The 22077-nt window shown below is 34.8% G+C and overlaps 1 protein-coding gene across 1 annotated transcript; it reads right to left on the minus strand.

The window, feature by feature from the left end:
- Nucleotides 1-5008: 5008 nt before the first annotated feature.
- Nucleotides 5009-20416, minus strand: LOC139695624 (uncharacterized). The gene is made up of 8 exons (XM_071594430.1): nt 20088-20416; nt 19808-19871; nt 19523-19660; nt 16920-17150; nt 9188-9511; nt 6978-7070; nt 6619-6776; nt 5009-6495 (listed from the first exon to the last, which is right to left on the minus strand). The coding sequence occupies exons 1-8, from the start codon at nt 20229-20231 to the stop codon at nt 5776-5778; spliced, it is 1872 nt and encodes a 623-aa protein (XP_071450531.1). The 5' UTR covers nt 20232-20416; the 3' UTR covers nt 5009-5775.
- Nucleotides 20417-22077: the final 1661 nt, after the last annotated feature.

A 22077-nucleotide genomic window follows, 5' to 3' on the forward strand; every position in this document is an offset into this window, starting at 1 on the left:
ACGAGGCAATGTCCTAAAGGGAAATACTAAAATCAGGATTACATGTGCAAGTTGTTACCTAACATCACATTGCAGTACTTTTCAAAGAAGAGTGGCAGTGACCCGATTGCTTGCATCATGCAATCCTAGAGAAAGCTGCTACTGCAATGAGATGTTTCGTAGATCAGCCTGAAATGTTGCAAGAGAACATCAAGAATGATTTTTTCATTAAGGGGCCTTAGAGAATGTGAAAACATTACTGCATAGGTTGAAAACGAGCTGCTTGCAATTCACAAAATTTTACAATTTTATTGATGACTCCCAGTATAAGTACAGGCTGATCACATGCCACTTGCTACCATGATGAAACTAAAACGCAAATATCGAGGATAGGGTTTGTGTGTCTTCAGCACTTGTGGCTGAAATGCCGATTCTATGCGCTTAATATTTACTATACCCCATGCAAGAATTTCAATCTTGTTCACACTTGAAAGATTAAGGGGAGGTAGACCTATGGGTTGATGGTTCATACTCAGGTATTCACCAATTCCAAAGGAGAGAAAAGGTTTAATTTCAGAAAGAAAGGATTGCATTATCAGGAAAGTATTTGAAGTTTTTTTTAAAGGATGGCCCACCTATACGAAGGTTGGCATGGAATGACAGCCTTTCACAAGTGTGAGGAAAAATTGCATGTTGAAGGACCAACTATCTTTCTTGAGAGTAAATTTGAGGTCATAGGTCTAGTCTCACAACATGATGGCTACTAAGATGTACATAAGACTCGAGTTAAGACAAGCGGTTGTTTTATTAGACTTAAATGACTTTGCAGTAGGAATGAAATTTAGGCATAGGAAGACATGTAAAAATTTCAAATCATTGAATTCAAAGCAAGGCTGGGTGATAATTCATGAGAGCAAACTGATTCTATACATCTCATGGGGCATAAAGCAAGATATGTTTTGACAGACAAGACTAAATTTTAATTTAATACTAATACTTCAAGTTTCAAGGTTACGAGGAGCATGTCTCATTCTTTTGGCACAGAATAAAGAGCGAACATAAGCATGTTAAGGAACCCATCGGTTAATGTACTACATATAATATTTATAAAATATCAAATTTGTCAGTACATAATATCTCATTTTAAATTAATACTTAGGAAAAAGAACTCATTGCTTGAGGATGATGTTAATAATTCCCTTGCACTCTTAGGAGACTGATTCACAAAAAAGCAATAAATTTTGAAAAAAACCATATGAAATTAAACCATAAAAAGAAACCTCTAACAGGGGCCTTTACATCAAAGATAATCTTCTGTAGAAAGTTGGCAGTACCATCTTTTTAGATTGAATAATTAATGAAAGCATAAACTGGGATGAACACATTAGGCATTTATGCAGCAAGCTTTCTTATGCCTTAAGAAGCCTAGCAAAGGTTGTAGATCAAGCAGTTTTATAAACAGCCTACTTCAGTTATTTCCGATCTCTAGTGTACCATGAAATTATCTGTTGGGGGTCTGCTATGGGTGTTCAGAACATATTTATCATGCCAAAAGGAGTAATTAGATGTGGCCAAAATTCTAAAAAGCTAATAATGTAGATCTCATTTTATAAATCTTGGAATCTTACATGTAACTTGTTGGTACACATGTATGTGCGCATGTTCAAGAAAATTTGTCTATTTCAAAAAAATTAGAGTATCCATTGTTATCCCATAAGACAAAGACAGAAGGAACCTGCAATTCATTACGGGAATATAAGAACTAAAGCATTGGAATTAGGACCCAAAGAAATGGGCATCAGATTATATAACAAACTACCCAAAATTATCAAGGATACTGCTGCATTCAAGCATAAATTAAAAAGATATCTACAGCGCAATATGTTCTACTCAGTTGACAAATATCTCAACAATATTCCCGACCAGTAAGTTCATACTTTTAGTTTCTAGCAATGGCCATGGTCTGATTCATGTTGGTGATCAATGATTTTTCTGAATTTGAAATAGCATGTTACAGCCAATGTTCATGGGCTTGTGCCAAACATTTATGTAACTATGAGCATCATTTCTTTTATGTATCTTAATTGAGCCTGTCTTTGCTCCTTTTTAACATGCCTTATATTATGTACATACACCACCTACCTGGTATTTTTGTATTGTGATCTCTGGGCAAATAAAAAGCAATAATAATACAGCATTCCACTTCTTTGTTTCAAAAAGGATCCCTATGTGCTGGTATTAAAATTTTTTACCAGCAGGCATAAAATATAGCAACTCATATCAGGTGTAAAAATTAAATTTTTAAATCAAGAATTGTTTGTAGGACCTTAATGAATATTTTCCATCAAGGTATCACAAGCGTTAATTTTATTATTATCATTTTTCATGTACACATATGTATGCATTGTTTTGTTCTTGTGTGCCATATCTTATTTATAAGCGCATTAACATATATACAAATTCAAAGGAATAATAATGTTCATAAAATATAAGAGTATTAAAGATTTAAAAAACACAATTCCCTACATTGGCTCTTTCTATGTACTCTAGGATGCTATCAAAAACATTTAAAAAGAAATTTTTCAACATTTTTTTGAATTTATTTTCTTGGGGGAGTATTCGTTTGAACTCTTCAGGAAGTTGATTAAACAGCAGTCTTCCTGAAACTTCTGGGGTTTTTTGTAGTGCTGCTACTCTGCAATGGCCATTATGAAGATAATCCTTACCCCTGGTGTCGTACTTGTAAACATCCCTATTTTTGACCAGTGAAGGGGTTTTGGTGCAGGCATACAAAATCACATTATACACATAGATACAGGGAATGGTCATGATTTTGTGACATTTGAAGTACTCCCTGCAGGATTTTTTTGCGTTTCGTTTAAATATAACCCTTAATGCCAGTTTTTGAAGTGTGAGTATTCTATTGATGTTTCCATGTGCTGAGCTTCCCCAGCAGACGATGCCATATCGAGCTATGGACTTAAATATACCCTGGTATACTGGGATTAATATTTCTGTGTTACAATAGTTGGCAAGATTTTTTTAAAGGAATAGGGCTTAACATAATTTTTTACCACATTTTTCCATTTGAAATCTCCAGCTTAACTTGCTGTCTATTTCTAAACCCAATAAGGTGGTATGTTCTAATTCAGATATCAATTGGTTTACTATTTCTACAGAAATATTTGACTGAAGGTCTCTATTACTAAATACCAAGTATACTGTTTCTCTTGCATTTAGTTGTAAATTATTTACATGCAGCCATTGAGCGACTGAATTCACCATAGCATACATATCTATTTCTAATTGAGATGATTTAGTATGACCTGGTATTAGACTTATGTCATCTGCATGGAGCAACATGTAATTATTCTCTGGAGAGATTATGGCTTTTTCAATGTCATTCATTGAAATTCAATGAGCACTTCAAGATGAGTACACACTGATGTTATAAATGTTCTTGGAACCCTTAGCACCTGCTGTTAAGAGTAGGTTAATGCTGATGACATGTTTATATCCACCCTTCCCTGAACTCTCAACTCCTGACAAATTACCCACCTATCCCCAATGGTGCAAATGACCTTAGCTGTCAGTTACCTTCCCTAATTAATATTAATGCTGCATCAATGATCAGTGACAGGAATTTTAAAAACCATATGTATCTCATGAGAATAGAAACGATTTAACATATCAAGAATATATTTAATTTTCCTCATTGTGAGTGTTGTGATAAGTTGTGTTTGAAGTATACTTCACTTCGTGGAATTGCTTTATGTCCATATTAGATGAGTTTATAATTTCTGACACACCTTATTTTACGGCACAATGCATTTCACTGACTTGCGGCATCATCAGTTATATATACAGCTGCAAAATGAATACCCTCTGGACAAAGGAGAGGGGAGAAGTTAGAGGTGGAGGGTTGGTTTTCCAGGACTTCAGTCGGTGGTCAAGGTTTTCCAATTAAGGGAAGGAGAGGCAGTGGCACCTTGCTTATGACTAAGCTTTGGGTTTGGTCCGGTGAAGAGAGGGGGTGGGGGTTAGGGCTGGTCAGGTATATAGAACTGTTGCATTTGTTTACCCTTGAGGAGAGGGGTAGCTATGGAGTTGGAGTGGAAGGTAGGTTGGGGAATTTTCTTGAGGTAAAAGTCGGTGGTTAAGGTTTATTCAGGTAAAAGAAAACAAAACGGAAGTGGTGCCTTTGGTATAACGTGACATTGGGTAAAATTACACTCATTCAATATGCGTCGGAAGTTTTTACCCAACCTGCCTGCCAGATGTTGCTTATTACGCCTATACTTGTAATGACCACAGACTAATCAATCAATCAACTTCTCTTAGAAGGCACAAATCCAAATTAAGAGAGTTACTTGACCCTCCGCACTCAGTTAAGGTGAAATCAATAGCTCAGAAAGTTAAATGATCCTCAGTCGTTGTTGCCACTGTACAGAGGTTTAATTGATAGTCGATTCCACAATGCTGCCAATTTAATTCAAAGTAAACAATGTTAATTAGTAGCAGTAAAATAAATGTAATAGTGAGTTAAATCATAATTGAATTTTATATATTAATCTGGTGATTAAGAATTTCAACTGAATGGAATATAACAAAATATTTCCCCAGTGACAGTTACAAATACTAGGAAAAAACAAAGCAATTATTTCAGTTGAAAAAACATTTGGGAAATATAAGTCTTCTAATTAAGTTGACTTTTTCTTTGCCATCTAAAAGACTCTCATTCTGTACATGGAGGCTTACAACGAACAGTGCCATACTATTGCAGGTATAATACATTTTTAAAGCTAGAATGAATATACCAGATCTACTTCATCTTAGATTGCCTTTTATATTATCCTCTTCAAAATTGGGTTGAACTGTGGTTTTTTTAAGGATCACCAAAATTTTCATTGGAATTAAACTATAAAGAGTATAAAAAGGAATAATCTTTATATGTTGTAATGAAACTCCTATGGTTTTGGGATGTCAAAATTTGTTCCAAAAATTCATCTACACTATGAAACAATTGATAAACATGGCACAAAATATTTATTTTATAAGATTTCAAATTTTCATAGCTCTATAGCCAAGGGAAAATCAGTCAGAACCATTAAAAACTTGTAAAAAGAAAATATATTCAATTGTAGATGCACAAAATAGATGTCAACAAGATAATGGTGCATATGTAAAACTCCATTTGGAGCGAAATATTTAGAGTTCCCAAAAAGTACAGGCTAGTAACTTGGCAAAAAATGACAAAAATTGGTCGCAAATATAGTTACAACATGATTGTTTAAAAAATGGACAAATGACGTGAGAATAAATTTCTAGCATCACAAATCAGAACAACCATTTCCAATGCAATGAATGGCTATATAGGTGTTTCTCAATTAGGTAATAATGAAAAATTGAGAAATGTATTACCAAAACTGAATGGAAAATCTTAAATGGGAAAGGCTTCAATACAGTGGACATAAAATATTGTACAAAGCCATTAGATTTCACTTTTTGCAAAACTAAAATGGCAAAATTATTTGACTAAAATGCAAGCAAATATTATAAAAGCTTATTACACAATGCAACATACAAAAGTTCACACATTAAGTGAGCATGACATAACCGAATCATGAGATCTGAGTATCACAACCACATTTACAAGCAACGTATAATATATTGCTATAATTAAACTTATAATAATATTATTGTTATCAACATAATAATTGCAAGAGTTTACAAAATTAGTATTCACAAATACTAATTTTTTAAACTCTTGCAAATCTTGTTTATGATCATAATTATTCACAGTGTCAATCCATCAAGTAACATATCTTCCTTAATGTCAAGCTTTAAATCTTCTTCCTCAACCACCTCAGACTCATTCCCAAGTAGATCATAGTCTTCAATATTTCCAGGGAAGCTCTGGTAAGGTACTGTATAAAGTGAACTCTCAGAAACACTTTTATTTCTAATAGGTGGCTGGTCTATAATTTCGTGGAAGCCCTTCTCATTGATAACTCCACAGATTTTCTTATCATTCATTAAAGGTACACTCAACTCAGTTGTACTTTTCATTTCAAGGCATTTTTTCACTTCTCCGCTTGCCTCTTGAATTGCCATGTGCAGTCTGGGACATTTTTTCATAGAAACTCTTTTATGCAGCATATACCAAAAGATATTACTTCTAATAAAATAATATAATCTTCCAATAATATGTTTCCTCTTAAAATTATGAATATAATTCACGATTTCATTAATATCATTTGGAATCTTGAAGCGTAAACCAATGTTTTTGGCCTCCTGGGGTAAAGTTTTTTCGGAGCAATATGGCAATAGGAACACCATAAGATTACACATATTTGATAATGGTTTCCTGTTGAATCCTTTTCCCTGGAGCATATTAAGGGCAACTTCATCAACTTTTGGGTAAATGCCATTTATGGAATTGCAACATGTTGGCGATGAAACAATAGCGATGAAATCACACTGTGCTATAGCATCATTGTACCAGTTGAATGGATTCTAAAATATGAGAAAAAAATTATTTTAAACAAATGAGTTGATATGACATTTTAATTAGAATTTAAAAGCTTTAAAAATGCGTCACACAACAAGCAATTTGCAATTGATATTTAGTTAACTTACATGAGTTTCTGATTTATTTACATCCAATTCATCAAACATTGCTTCAATATTGCAGTTTTTTCTTAGATGCTGGGCTAATTCTAAAACTACTTTCATGTGTGATGCATGAGTGGATCGGTAGATGAGTAGCAGTTTAGGTCTCACTGGTATACTTTTAACTAAAGAAAAATACATTTAAATGAAAATCAAGGGCAACATCAATTTTTAAATACAGTTGGCAAAAGAATACTATCGAAAATTTTCAAATTTATTTTTCATAAATTCAGTATATATATATATATATATATATATATATATATATATATATATATATATATATATATATATATATATATTAGAATATTCTTAAAAACTCTTACCTTGAGGGATGTATTTCAAACATGCTATTATGAATATAAGTAAAACTATAAATGCAAATGCACCTCCAGCAAAGAGGAGATTGATTGAAGGCTCTGAAAATACACAAAATTCACAATCAGCAAATAAATAAATCACTATTCTTTCCTGGTGAAAATGTGATTATTAATTGGGTGCCAGATTAACTTTGTGCTCTAGTTCATTTTCAGTCAGTTTCTAGCCCCTTTCTTATTTTATGTTTAAGTCATAGGCTGGAGAACATCTTCTCCATGAAATCAGTTTTTATTGTACAGCTAGCTCTTAAAGATGAAATGGCATTGAACATTTAGAATAAGGAAAACTGAAGGCAGTCATAAAAGATCAAAATGCCAACCTAAAAATAATAAAACCAAAACTTTTACAGGCCAAATGATACACAAAAATGATTTATAAAACCATGATACTGAAAAGCATACGTTATAGGACAGGACAATCAGATTTTAAATAAAATTACAGCATATATTTTTCATAGAGATATAGCATAGAGATAAAACTTTTAAGGTTAATTTTTTAGTAATTGGTTTATTTTTTTGACACTCCCTGAGTTCCAACATAAGTTCATGGAATTACATTAGGCTCACTGGGAAGAAATAGGTGAAACAGTTTTTCATTATCACCACTTGTCAGTGTACTAATCAAGATAGGTTTTGGCTGGAGACACACTGAATAAAACTATTTCTTAGCCTCCCCTAACATGAAAAACAGACATTCAAGACTAAATTAAAACCTTCTTAAATTCTCCACACTTTCTTCTTCCAGCCAGTTCATTTAACATATCTACCTTTTTCTCCCCAACCTAGCTTGCCTAATACTCTCCCTTCAATCAGAGTCTTCAATGTTCCATCACCTATTTCTTCATTTACCATTGCTGCCTCTTTTGGAAACCTCCTAATAACCCCCTTTTCCCAACCCCAACAGCCTAGGACTTTTACTTAATTCCTTACCATCTATTTTACCTTTTCCATCATTCTCTCACTTGCAAGCCACTAATCTACATCTATCATCCAGCATCAACACATAAGTTTCCAAGCTGTAAAGAGACTTTCCATACAAAAGTTTCATTAGCATTATCTTAAAATGTCATCTGCCAAGCTGATATGACTACGTTTAAATTCAGTTGCCCAAAATTTCACAGTCATAAATGATGCTGCAGAACTCAAGTACACAGTGTCCAACTTGTCTTTGATTTGTATATGCATATTGCCTTTCAAGAACAAATATTTACTGACAACTTGGTACTCAATTTTTTTCCATTTTCACAAATACCCTTTTTTGTTGATGTTTGAGGTGAAAAAGAAGTTTGTGTGATGAAAATTATGGGAGCCTTGCCTCTCATACTGCTGGCATAACACTGCCCAGCAGGCTGAGTCTACTAGTTGCTACGACTTACTCCCAAAATTGTGTCCATCATTCTCCACTAAGCCCTTAATCATTCCAATAATCCTTTGAATATCCCTGTATTATTTAAATGAATCAGTAGAAATGAATCAATATGACTGCAAACATCTATATAATTCTCAGTAATTTTACAAAATACGCCATCAACAGATTCACTTGAAAGCAATATTGATGTTATTTATTAATGAATTGAAGTTTGCTACCTTTATCTTCTTCCTTAAGGCATGATAGCCGAGTGGGAAGAGCAGTCTGCTACAACCAGAGGCCAGGGTTCAACTTAGGCAATTCTTTCGATACCACCAGCTAAATGCTAGCTCTAACTGATTTTCTGGGCATCAGAACTAATTGGAAAATCACAGCACAGGGAACAAGGAACTGGCTCTCCTACCCTGAATGCAGGACTGTCATACATTCAAGGTAGGAAAATAAACCTTTGTACCAGGAGAGCTTGGATTGAGGTTTGTGATTTGAAGTCATGATATGAGGCACACATTTTAAAAATGTACACCTAAAGCTAGAAATGTGAAATCTCACACAGCTCAGTGGGAGAGATTCTGCCATTGTGAAAGGCATCAACAAAAATTTCAGTCTTTATGTCAGATATTCCAGTTTCTTCTGGATTGGTGGATTCTCTAATTAAATACTGCACTAACTACCCAAATTTAGTACACAAATTATTCACAAGATTTTTTCAGTTACCATAAGTGTTACACCAGTTGTTAATCGATTTAGTTATACTTAAATAATTAACTAATACAAAAATTAATTTAGTTACCTATTTTTATATCTGGTGATCTTGAAATCAGGCATCCTAATTCACCACATTCTTCACTCACTGGCTTCACAGTGAAAAAATAGTTCCCAGGAAATATTCCCAAATTCCACTCAAAGGTTAATTCATTTTCTCCCCTCCTGACTGTTATGTTCCTTTCATTTTTGACAGAGTAATTTCTATCACTACCACTGTAAACTTTCACATTGTAAGTGAAAACATTATAAAAATCAGGGAGAGTTTGGGCTTTGAGAATCACAAATGGAGACTCGGTGATGTCCACATACAAAAACACTTGCCAGTTTTTTAATTGTGTTACGTCAGGATCTGAAAAATTGCACATTTGAACAAATGTATCTGTTGTAACAAACTGTTGTATCATCAAAACAATACCATTCAACAAAATATAAGTTTTGATTAAATGAACCACTGAAAGGCAACATGAGGTAAATATGAATTAAATACAACTATTACATTGAAAACATATGGAATGTAATTTAAATATGTAAACACTGTATACAGTAGCCTGGGTAGAGAATGTTTTGAAAATGGAACAAGATCAAAATGTTCACTCTCAGCTCCCAAAGAGAGGAGAAGTTATTCATTCCATGAAGTGGAGTGGAGGCCATGGGAATGGGCTGAAAATATGATGAGGGATATAGAAGTGCACAGTCATAAAGAACTAAAGAATGTGGCACAAAGTGCACATTGTGCAATGTGGTATCACTTCAAATGCTTCATAAGAGAGACAGGGGGCTTGCATGATCAAGGTTGGTGATCAAATTGTGATATTGCTAAAGAACTGAGGCTATTGAAGAAGAATGAAGAGAAAGTATTAAATCTGAGAAAGAAGCTGAAACAGTGTTGGCTCCCCCTTGCTAGAGGGGCAGGAAATAAGGGGAAGGCACATACCACTGACAGTTCAATTCCACCTCTCCATGATGATTGATGCACTCCTCAGGCAGGGAAAAGCTAATTAGGGAGCAACTCGTTGCAGTTGAGGGAGGATAAAAGGATGGGGGCAAAAGGAAGCCTTAGTGGAGGGGGAGAATCAGTGAACTTCCTATGTGGTGCATGTGTGTGTGTGGGACCTGGGTGTTGGCATATGGAGAAAGTTCACAGCGGTAAAAATTACTATGATCAGATTACTGAGGATTCTGCATCCACCTTTCCAAAGATGGCAGGAAAGTTGTATCCAGAGCACCTTAATTGGAGACAATGCTGAAGACTGTGAGAGGGGGGGAGGTAACGAGTAGGAATTTTGGATGGGATGAAGTGAGGTAGAATGTGTACAGAATTGAAGAACAAACAGGTTATTGCAGGTTTAAAGTCAAGTCGTCTTTTTTGGCAAGGCTGAGAAATGTAGGGGTTGAACATGCCTGTGGCCATCCAAAGCCTCTTTAACTTCAACCTAAAAACTCTCAAAATTTTTAACAGGTACACTGCCAACAATAAAAACGACTGAGAAGAAGAGATGTTCAGGGCAGAGCTATTGATTTTCATGATGAAAGAGTAGAATGGGTTTGTGAGAAATAAGGACAACTAATTTGATCCTAACTGTTGAATTTATCTAGATGACCACGGCAGAGATAGTTAAAACACAATAGACCAGGATTGTTGAAATTTGGTAGACTTTTAAGTGACATTGTGTCAAGATATACATTGGAAAACTAGCATGGGAAAACAGAGGTTATGATATGAGGTTTGCAGATAATAAATGGAAAGGCACGACAAGCATGAGTTGACTGATCCTAATGCTTCTGTTTATGCTAGCCATTATTTCATCAATGAGAGATGGAATATTCATTAGCCTTAAGATAAAGTCCAAGAGTGACAAAGGATACACAAGAGAAGACAAAGACATACTTTGGGTGCAAATGCCTTAAATCACAAAAGCAGCATAGCTCTTAATATAATTGAAGTGCCCTGGAAACTGGATAACGACAAGGGAATTTATGAAGTTTTAACTAATTCAATCTACCAGTGGAAAGGGGACTGAAGGAATGTGGAAGTGGGATGGTGTAGGAAGCCCCACTCACTTGTAAGAAGGCTTACTCAAGAGGTGGGGGTTTGAGCAGCTCAAAGATGAACCCCACATGAGGAAATATTCTGGACATTTTAAGAAGATAAGATGGAGACATTAGTTTAGATTATACCAGCTCTGGGTGACTACTCCGATGCATTGGAGAGAATAGAACCCAATAACTCACCACCAAAGTCAGAGAAAACAGCAAAAAATTTCTATTGGAGTTTTAAAAAGTTTCCGAGATAGGTCTGGTAGGTGAAGTGTTGGGCTACTGATAGGATGGCCAGGGTTCAATTCCCGGGCTTATTCAGCTTCACCTGAGGTTTGTAAGTGTTGGGCTACTGATAGGATGGCCAGGGTTCAATTCCCGGGCTTATTCAGCTTCACCTGAGGTTTGTGATTTTTCAGGTAGTAGATCATCCTGGAAAACCGTGGGTGGCACAGGGAGAGGACCTGGCCCCTTTACCCTGATGTGTGAATTCCACATGCTGTAAAGGGCTCAGTACAAAGTGAACACTACACTCACCTATCAAACCAACCACTTGTTTGGGCAGGTCAAGGTAAATTCCAAAAAATAAGGAATGTTTTTAAAGGTATTTTAGGGCAGGAACTAGAAAAATTCACAGAAAGGAAAATGCTGAAACTGTAATACCATCCCCCAGTTTAGAATCCAAAAATGAGAAGGCCAAAAAGGAAAGCTAGGTTTTTCTGCAAACCCAGAAATTTATATTTTGGACACTGGGAAGAAGGTTAAAAAATATTAGAAGCTACAATATTTAAATAATAAAGCCTACACAAAGTATTTACTAAATATTTAAGGAAATCAAAATATTAACATATTCTATCCTAAATAAATTGGAAAGAAAAAGATTAATTAGGAAGACATTGCCATGTTAGTCAACGAAAATGGATATGCTATCTTAAAAAACTTGGGTGAAGTGGCTGAACTCAGTAAATTGTAGGCCAGCCAGCAATTATATTGCAAAAGAAGGAAAGACCCTGAGACTTTGAGCAGGAGCACAGATAAAAGGTATGGGATTGATAACAAAATTATATTAAGGTACCAGATGAAGCCCTACCATGAATGACCCTGACGTGGTGGAAGGAAGCCAAAACTTTATTTAATGATAATGTCAAGCCACATTTTTACAAAATTTTGATGCATCGGCATAAACTAATGGCTATAGACAGCTTTCTAGTCAATAGGAATTGGACATGTATCACAGATAACAAAATATTTATTGCAGTTCTTTTTTGTTTTCACAAATGAAGTTTGAATTCCAGTTTGGTTCATTCAGTGTCAAAAGAAAAAAATGAATATGATCGAATATCCTAAACAATGTACACATAATTTTCATTGAGGAACCCTGGAACATAATCTATTTTCCATTAACATGGAATGCAATATCATATTTGACATTAATTTATACACAAGAAATTGTTTCACTAAATGAGTGTTTCACTAAATGAGTGTTTCACTTAACGCGTTCCACTTTATGAGAAAGATCACAGAACAATGCAAAATTTCAGAGTGCAAAAATCATTTGCTTTGACTGGGATTCGAACCCAGATCCCTCAATGTGCAGTCAAGTGCTTTAGCCAGTTAAGCTATTGAGGCGTCCTCCTAAACTCTGAAATTTTGGGGGCTTTAAAGGAACAAGATGTTGTGACAAAATACCGGCATCTCCCACAGCTTTATTGGAATTTGTCAAGGTATAAACAGCCTAGTGTTTAAAAGTTGGCTTTAACCTCATGGACTGAGGCACCTCGCCCAAGACTACAAATGCCTGTGAAATTGTATGTTTGTTGTTTCGTCACAACATCTTGTTCCTTTAAAGCCTCCAAAATTTCAGAGTTTAGGAGGACGCCTCAATAATTTAACTGGCTAAAGCACTCGACTGCACATTGAGGGATCTGGGTTCGAATCCCAGTCAAGGCGAATGATTTTTACACTCTGAAATTGTTGCATTGAAATGCACATTAGCGGCTGACTCCGTTAAAAGTTACTGTTGCGGCATCTCCCGCAGTTTCTTTGGAATCACAGAATAAATTATGCTTGTTGTATGCTGTTCTACTACATTCAAAGAAACTGCAGGAGGTGCAGCAACAGTAACTTTTTTAACTGAGTAATATGCTAATGCACATGCTGATGCAATAATTTCTAAGTAAACAAAATCATTTGCCTTGATCAGGATTTGATCCAAGATCCCAGTCCAGGTGAATGATTTTAACACTTCAAAATTGTTGCATTGTAAATCATATGGTATACTTTTAACTGTACTAAGAATGAATATTTTAATATTACATAATATGCATTCATTAAATACATATTTAAGCATGAATCATTTTATCGTATTTCTTACATGCACCAAGCAATGAACATCAAAATTGGTTGAGAATAGGTGTGAGGATATTATTCAACTAATGGAGCAAAGTTTAAATTATAATTCAATGTTACAGAAATCGTACCCCAAGAATTCAAAAAGTGGTTTACCAGATGTGTCACATGAAACACAGCAGTTTATGACTTGTTTAAAGATAAGAGTAGAATACATAAGTGGAATAACTGTCATTTCACCACCAGTTTTATATTTAAATGGGAATATGATTAACCTTGAAGGAACCATTGTAACGATAAACAATAATTGTATTTGGTATAGCTATGAATGATATTGTTGACACAAATGATAATGACAACATGAGTATCATTGTCAATATAACTGTACATTTTGTTTTGCTGATATTGTAGATATTATGATATAGTTGATGTATTAAGTTGGAATTATTGCCTAGTATAAGGGAAAACTATTGCCAATTCATAAATCAACACAACTCAATATAATTATTATCCAAACTGCTGTTTTCAGTCCGAAGGTTAGTTTGAAGTAAAGTTTTAAGTACACTGAATATTATTTATCAGAAAAGAACACAATGCTAAAATTGTAAGTATTATGTAATACAGATTATTTAAAAACATTTATTTAAACTTATTTAGCCATATATTGTTCAATAAATACATCTTATAATCACCAGTAAGCATTGCCGCACATTTTAGCGTTTAAACTATTTCATTATTGTTCAAATACATTTTAAATGGTTTAAGCATTAGATATATTTGCTGAATACAAAGCTTGTCATTTAATAAAACATATCACATTTACCTTTTATAATTATTTGACAAACATTAAAATAAAATATGTAGTGGTCAAATTGGCTTCAGCTGGTGCTTTTAGCTGTGAGGAAAATCTGGAACTTTTAATGTTAGCTTGCATTACAGATGAACGACAGGAGTTAATTTATTTTTTTACAAGGGTTTACTAAAAATTTAGAGGTCACAACAATTGCGGGCAGCACCCATAGCTGTATGGGAATTCTGGTGCTTCCAGTGTTAAGGAATGACACTTATCAAAATAAACCAGTTACCAACCTAAACATCAGTTTGATAGGTGAGGGTAGAACTGTAGTAGTGGTTTTTTATGATCTGAAGAATTGCTACAAGAAACTTATAAGTTATACATTAACAGTTTAAGATATTAAGTGTATAATGGTGCATAACTGAGCAACTCTCTATATTCAATATACACACAGCAGTTAACTACTTGTTTTTAGATAGAGAATACTTAAGTGGAATAACTGTCATTTCACCACCAGTATCTACATTCAATACAAAATGTGGAAATTCCAATGCCGGTTCAACTTATTAACTTTTATTTGTTGAAATGGAAAAACCTCTCCTAGCATTCATGATACATCAAAGCTATTTGTTATGCATTTAACATATCAGAAACTACCTTCCATCAAATTACTTGGTTTCACATTAAAACAATACTCAATAAAAATGAGGGAAAATAACCATTTTCATTAAAGATGAAAAATAATCCAGCAGTTTAGGTGTAACTTAAAAGCAATGAATAGTTTCAGGTGTAACTCTCTGGAACTGTTTCATGATTAATAATGTTAAAATAAAACTTTGTAACTCCAGATAAAAAATAAGCTTTCTTGCGACCTAAGTTTCATCGTGGTGCAGCACGTCTGAATAATTTTGCACAGGAACATTTTTCTTCTGACATAGTAGGTCTTAACTGTGTGCGTAAGTGGTTCCGCTATGTGGATGACATTTTGTGTGTGTGGAGTGGCACTGTGAGACAGCTGACATTTTTTGTCAAAGCCTTAAACAAACAGAGCAAATCCATTTAGTTCAGAAACTAAAGCTCCCTCAACTTGAAGATTTTGCAGACTGGGAGGCGCCTTCAATTTAGTATCTCTAGGAAGTACAAGGTGACTGACATTCCCTCCTTCATAGGCTGTTAGCCATTTCTATGTCAGTGGAAAATTGGGGAAGGGAGCATACAATTATCAAACAAATTGCCATCAGTAATGGATATGTGTTGGACCTAATAAGTAAACTGTATAAAAAAAAATTTGACAGAATTGCCACAAGAAAAATGTACAACAGTTTAAAAAACGAGAAAGTGCAATGGAAAAAATTAACATACCTGGGTTAAATTTCCCTAAAATTGTGAAGACATTTCTCACAGTAGAAGATTGCTTTTTACAATAAAAACAAATTACAACACTTTTTATCCTTTACCAAAGACAAAATGGAAAAACTCGAAGTGGAGTGGAGTCTACAAATTACAATGTAGGGACTGCCCCGTCATGTATATCAGGCAAACCTGGAGGAAGTTAAAGGAATGGACAAAAGAGCATAAGCATTGCTCCAGAAGGAATAATTCATCTTCTTTGTCAAATATCTACTGGACAACCAACACACACACCAATGATTTCATCCCTCGGCTTCACTTTGAAAGCAAAGGAGCCAGGCTAGACATTCTCAAACTGTGGGAAAATCTTAAGACGTGGTGAAAACCCATTTGTGAATGACATTATTTTTTCCTTTCACTCCCCTCTCCCCGGGTTGGCAAAACACATGGACGGGCGGAAGAGCCCACCCCCTGCGATGAGTCACTCTTTCATTTCCACCCCTCCCGGCCCTTACTTTGTTAATAACTTTCCAATCAGTGGTCACGGTTGGTGTTCTACCCCTCCATTTACACCCAACCCATCCCTCTCCCACTCTCTAACCCACCCCTGCAGCCATATACATATATACCTGTGTGAAAACAACTTCATTGCCTAAAGATGCTGCACTGCAGTGAAACCTAGGTCGCAATAAAGCTTATTTTTAATGTGGTGTTACAATGATTTGTTTTAATATTATCCATTACGTAACTTGAAATATTGTGATATCACCTTATAGTTTGGAAACTTAAGAGAGTCAGAAAGATTTGGAGTGAAACTTTCTGCTAGTATGACACTTTTCATAAACCATATGTTTAACTTATAACAACTTTTTTTGTAAATAGTAGGCTTTTTATGTGACTGCAAATATTGCGAGTGTGATACCCATTCATTGACCGGAATTAATAGAACCAAGAACTAAAACTAAGAATCAATCTGGTAATGAAAACAAGGGGATCCAACTGATATCTAATAAACATAATTTTCCCCAGCAGTTTTTATACTTTTTTACACTTTAGCAGGGTACTGCAAAATATAGAATTAACTGACTAAAGTGACATGACCACTTAATATTAATGTCCATGTCATAATGAAGGCCAAAACAATAATTACACATGCATTAAATTCAAAATTTAGCTTCATGAGAATAAAAAACTTAAAAGTGAATTTCCATAAGTTTAAACTTACTGATTTTATCCCTCCGAGGAACTGTGAAAACAGACTTCCTATATGTTGCAGAAACATCATTCGTTGCTGTGTATTCAAAATTAAATGTTTTCTCTTCATAATCATTATGGGACCACAAACAATCATAGAATAAGGATGTGGGTTTTCTTTTTAAAAATTCATCAGAAAAATGAAAAACCCTGCAAGAATTTTTCCCAGGATTACCATTCTGCGTGTACCTCATTGTAATACCTGCAAAAGAATAGGAAAATGTGAATATTGATAACTGACTTTAAATGTGTTTTCGTTATCTAGTGGATGGGCTGCGAATAATAGGGATATCAATTAAATATACTTTCATAAAAATTATATTCACAACATAAAATGTTACTGGAGCCATATTACAGTTTGGGTCATGAAATAAACTAGAATCAATTTAATTAACTGATTGACAAGCATTGAGAGGGATGACTGTAGAAAAATCTTAACTCATTAAGCAAACATATAGCTTTATATACCATTAGACAAAAGTAAAGTAAGTGCAAACAACTAAATTCTTAACAGGTTATCTTTCCTTCAAAGAATCACAGGTAGAAGAATTGGACAAAAAGAAAAGTAACAGGGTAACCAATACGTTAATATATTCATTACGAGAATAAGTCACAACCTATACAATTAATATTCTTTATGACATATTACATCTCAAAGTTCATCCAACTAATCACTACTCCGTAACAACTGGATCAATCCAAGTTTTCTACAGCATTCTAAGCAAAACCTATTGTTCCTCCACCAAGGCCATTCTCTCTCATAAATATTTTTAGCTATTAGAAACAGATAATTTTGTTTGAAATGGGATCTACACAAGCAGTCATCTGATTATCTATGGACCATTCAACAGTGGTCACACAACCATTAATATTTAAGTGCTTAGTTTCCCGGGAGTAGGGGCATTTCTTCTTAACTTAAAAAGTATGTTATACTCACATAACCGTGCACAGGTATCTTATACATCTAAAAAATGATCAGGGCTCATGACCTGATGAAAACCTTGTAGCTGTTAACATAGATCTAGATAGATTTCTCTAGATCCAGCTGATATCCCTTTCTTATCATCCTGAATAATCCTTTTACATTCCATTTCCTAAACCTTCTTCCCTGTCTTGCCTTCTTCGATCTGAAAATGCAGTTCATTAGTACAAAATTATGACCTTGACCCTCATCCACTCCAGGGAAACTGCATGAATTAATCTTGATCCTAAATCTCTACATAATCTAAATATGATCTCACTCATATTTTTATGAATTTATGGGCATTTTCCATGTGTACCGATGCTACTTGTGTCTTCTAATCTAAGCGTCCATTAAGATTTATCCATATCTCCTGCACAACTCTATTGCTTTCTCACATGGTCATTCCTTGTCCTAATCAATAGTCTGCTGTCTCACTTCCACCTCTACGTCTGCCTACCATTGCATTCCAATCCCCTATCACCACAATTTCCCTCCAGGAACACACCCAATTAATATCCTCTAACTGATCCTACACCTTATCTACTTCTGCCAACAGATGATTGCTTGGTAGCATGTTTTGCCAAACAATGACAAAGTAAGGTGGTTTTGCTCTTCTTCTACCTTTATCTATCAGTCCCCTGCCATATGTTGACCACAGTTCTTACTACCTTTATCTCTTTTTCACCTCTCAATAGCTGCCCTACTGGGTTCAGAGGCCTTTGCAACCAAATCACTGAGGAACTGACGCTGTGCAGACTGCCTTTCCCCTGGCTCCTACCCTTCGGCCTATTGGGCATGGGCAACCCTACCAGGAGCAATTACCATTGCTTCCACCAGCACAGCTCTAGGGATCATCAAAACGAGCACACGATCCCTTCTACCATGTCAAGATTGCAGCCTATGGGGAGGGTTACATATGAATAGAGATAAAATATTTTAGTTATTTCAACGATACTGAATGCGATTCAAAATTGTTGAAAATTTCTGAGTTTTTATCCACAATCTGCCCTCGCAATGCTGAGAGAGCATTCTCCCTAACACAAATTCAGTGGACAACGATAGGAATACATTTTATGTCAATTCTGCAAATGCCATTCAGATTTTGCAATAGAATTACAAACATATCCTAAGTTGATTTTCAGAAATTTGAAAGGCAATTCAAAACTATTGAAAGTATTAATTTCTCAAAATAATAAAAATTTGCTAACCTAACATTTGTACAAGTATTTCAGATTTTCTTCTCTTTATTATTAGCATTATAAGTTAGTGCTCCTTTCTAGTCCAAGATGAACATTTTTATCTTTTTTTCACACAACACATTTAAATTTTCTCCTTTATAAATGTAGACAATGGTAACCCTAATAAGGTCGATTCAACATAACTTCCTTCATACCGCAATGAAGGCTGAAATTCAAATACGGGCGAAATAAAATTGAATATTAGGGTCTAATTTTCTAATCACAGTTACAAACGAATGGGTTTATTTAAAATCTACACTTAAGCGCATCATGAACCCATAGATAAAACTTTGTTTTGAAAAATTGTCGTGCAATTAAATTTTGAATCGGATAACCAGTTATTGAATATCCTTAATGCAAATAAGAACTTACTTTTCCAATCGAAATCAAGGAATGTGACATTAAATCCAGTTTGAGTGTACAACTCATCTTGAAAGAAATAAGACTGCAGAAGTATCTTCCCAGAAACTTCTCCACGGTTTGGGATGGCCATTGGTATTGAACTGCACGCTGAAATTAATACAATCTTAAATTAATAAAAAAAGTCACATTCAACATTTTAAAATATTAATGCTCCGAAAATATCAACTCAACAATACATTAAAACTTGACTGGGTATAAAAATTTAGTAGGCACGGCACATATTTCATGTCTTACCTCCATTGTTTACGTTATAAACTTCCATCCTGCAGTCCTGATTTCCAAGGGTATATTGTGGAAACTACAGAAAAGGACAAATTCCACTTTTTAAACGACATACTTTTGATAAATGAATGGTTCAACTCCAAAACGTATATGAAATGCAATGCTGACATGTAGGCTATTTGCCTTAAAGTTCTAACAGACGATGTAGCTGTTTAAAACTAAGTAAATGAATCGCAAATATATCGCTACACTCAAATAATAAATTCACATTATAATAAGACGATGTCAGTACCTGCATGGAGCAAGAGTTAAACGACTGATCACAGAGTTTACATTTCGGCATAGCTGATTCTAAATTCGGTATCTGGAACGCCATTAGTAAACAAAATCGCCATATCCACTTCAGAACACCTATGAAATTCTGGGAAGGAAGCATCACTTCCTCTTTCGGTAAAACGGTCCGGGGTTTCGATTAATCCAGGTAATTGCTACAGAGAAATTACTTCATAGTATATGACTACATAATATGTCAACACATCTCACGACTTCACAGTAAACAAAAGCCTTCCCACAACGCATGACAAGCATCCATTACTGAACTTTCAATATCACAAAATACTTAACAGGTGCAGTGGGTCAGGAAGTCGCGCTTATTGTCAGTTGCTCTGACTGCCTGTAGAGGCAGCAGAGGTGTTAACATAGAATGTCCTATACAGGTACTGCCACTCGCCTCTTGCGTCCGTTTTACGTACGAAGAGTGCATAGCTCTACGAAAAGGATTGGATTTGGCGCAAAATTACTTGTGAATGCCTTGTCACAGGCGGGAGACGAATGTAGTGTTTACAGGTGAATAATTGGTAACGACCTGGAAAATCTAAAAATATTCATACCAGAAAACCTAATGTGAAACTGTTTTTAAAATAGTACTGCCTGTGCCCCACATGTATACCAAGAGAGGCGGTATGTCATTTCATGAATAAGTATATAATTTATTTTGAGCATTTTTTATATCGGGTATGAATGTTCATATAGGTTATGTTATCGCAAATTGTGGCTTTTTCTTTGCTGTAGTTGTTTCTGTTAAAAAATATATCAAGCTCCGGAGCGATCGCTGAATTTGAACGATAGGTCATCATTTTTCTAATGCAAAAATGAGAAGTACCATAATTAGGTAGCTAGAGAGCGGTTATGAAAAATTAAGACTATAGAGCGAACATGTAATTGCTTGTAATAATAGCATGGATTGATATGCCCCGGAGAGTTTCTGGGGTCATTTTTTTTCACTTTGATGGTCAATGTAATTTTTGAATGCTACAAATGTAAATGTTAGATTTGTTCGCATTTTCGCGATTACAGCCCTGCGCAAGTTGTGAATCACACCCGATTCTTAATATAGTCTTACCAATTATCTCCATGTGAAAAATCTCCGTAGTTTATTGAGCGATGACATTCTTGTCGGAAGTATGACGTTATTTTTTGCTCTGAAGAACGAGTAAAAATTCATTAATCTTTCTTTAGATTTGCTCTAAAATATTCCAAAACAGTACCTGTCTATAAGAAAGGTGATAAAGATGATTTAGCTAACTACCGCCCCATTTCCATAGTCCCCGTTTTTGGTAAAATTTTTGAAGCTATTATGAAAGATCAAATATGTAATTTTTTTGAGTTAAATAATCTCTTTTCCAAATCCCAGTACGGCTTTCGATCTGGGAAATCTACAATTTTGGCAGTAGAGTCCATAGTTAATTATGTCATTAATGTATTTGAAGAAAAGGAATCAGTCTCAGTGACACTATGTGATCTTAGTAAGGCCTTCGACTGTGTTAATCATTCAATATTACTAACAAAGCTAGAATATTATGGTATTAAGGGAGTTGCACTGAAACTAATGAAGTCATATTTGGATGATCGCCACCAATTGGTTGAACTTGATGGCTGTCGGTCTGCAGCTCTTAAAGTAAAATGTGGTGTACCACAGGGCTCTGTGCTTGGCCCAGTACTTTTCATTATCATGATTAATGATTTGCCCTGTAATATGAAACCTAGATCTGTTTTATATGCTGATGACACTACTTTTGTGCAAAAGTGTCAACATCCAGAAGATGCAAAGTTATGATCTAGCGCTACCCAAAAACAGGCTAAGGAATGGTTTGATGTTAATCATTTACAATTAAATACTAACAAAACTTAGCATATTGTGTGCAGTCTTAAATCAAAAATAACTGATATTGAAACTGCTAAAATACTAGGAATTTATATTGATACAAAACTTAATTGGGAGA

Source organism: Hetaerina americana, unplaced genomic scaffold (genome assembly GCF_022747635.1).
Source record: "Hetaerina americana unplaced genomic scaffold, ioHetAmer1.1.p SCAF_60, whole genome shotgun sequence".
Lineage (NCBI taxonomy): Eukaryota > Metazoa > Arthropoda > Insecta > Odonata > Calopterygidae > Hetaerina > Hetaerina americana.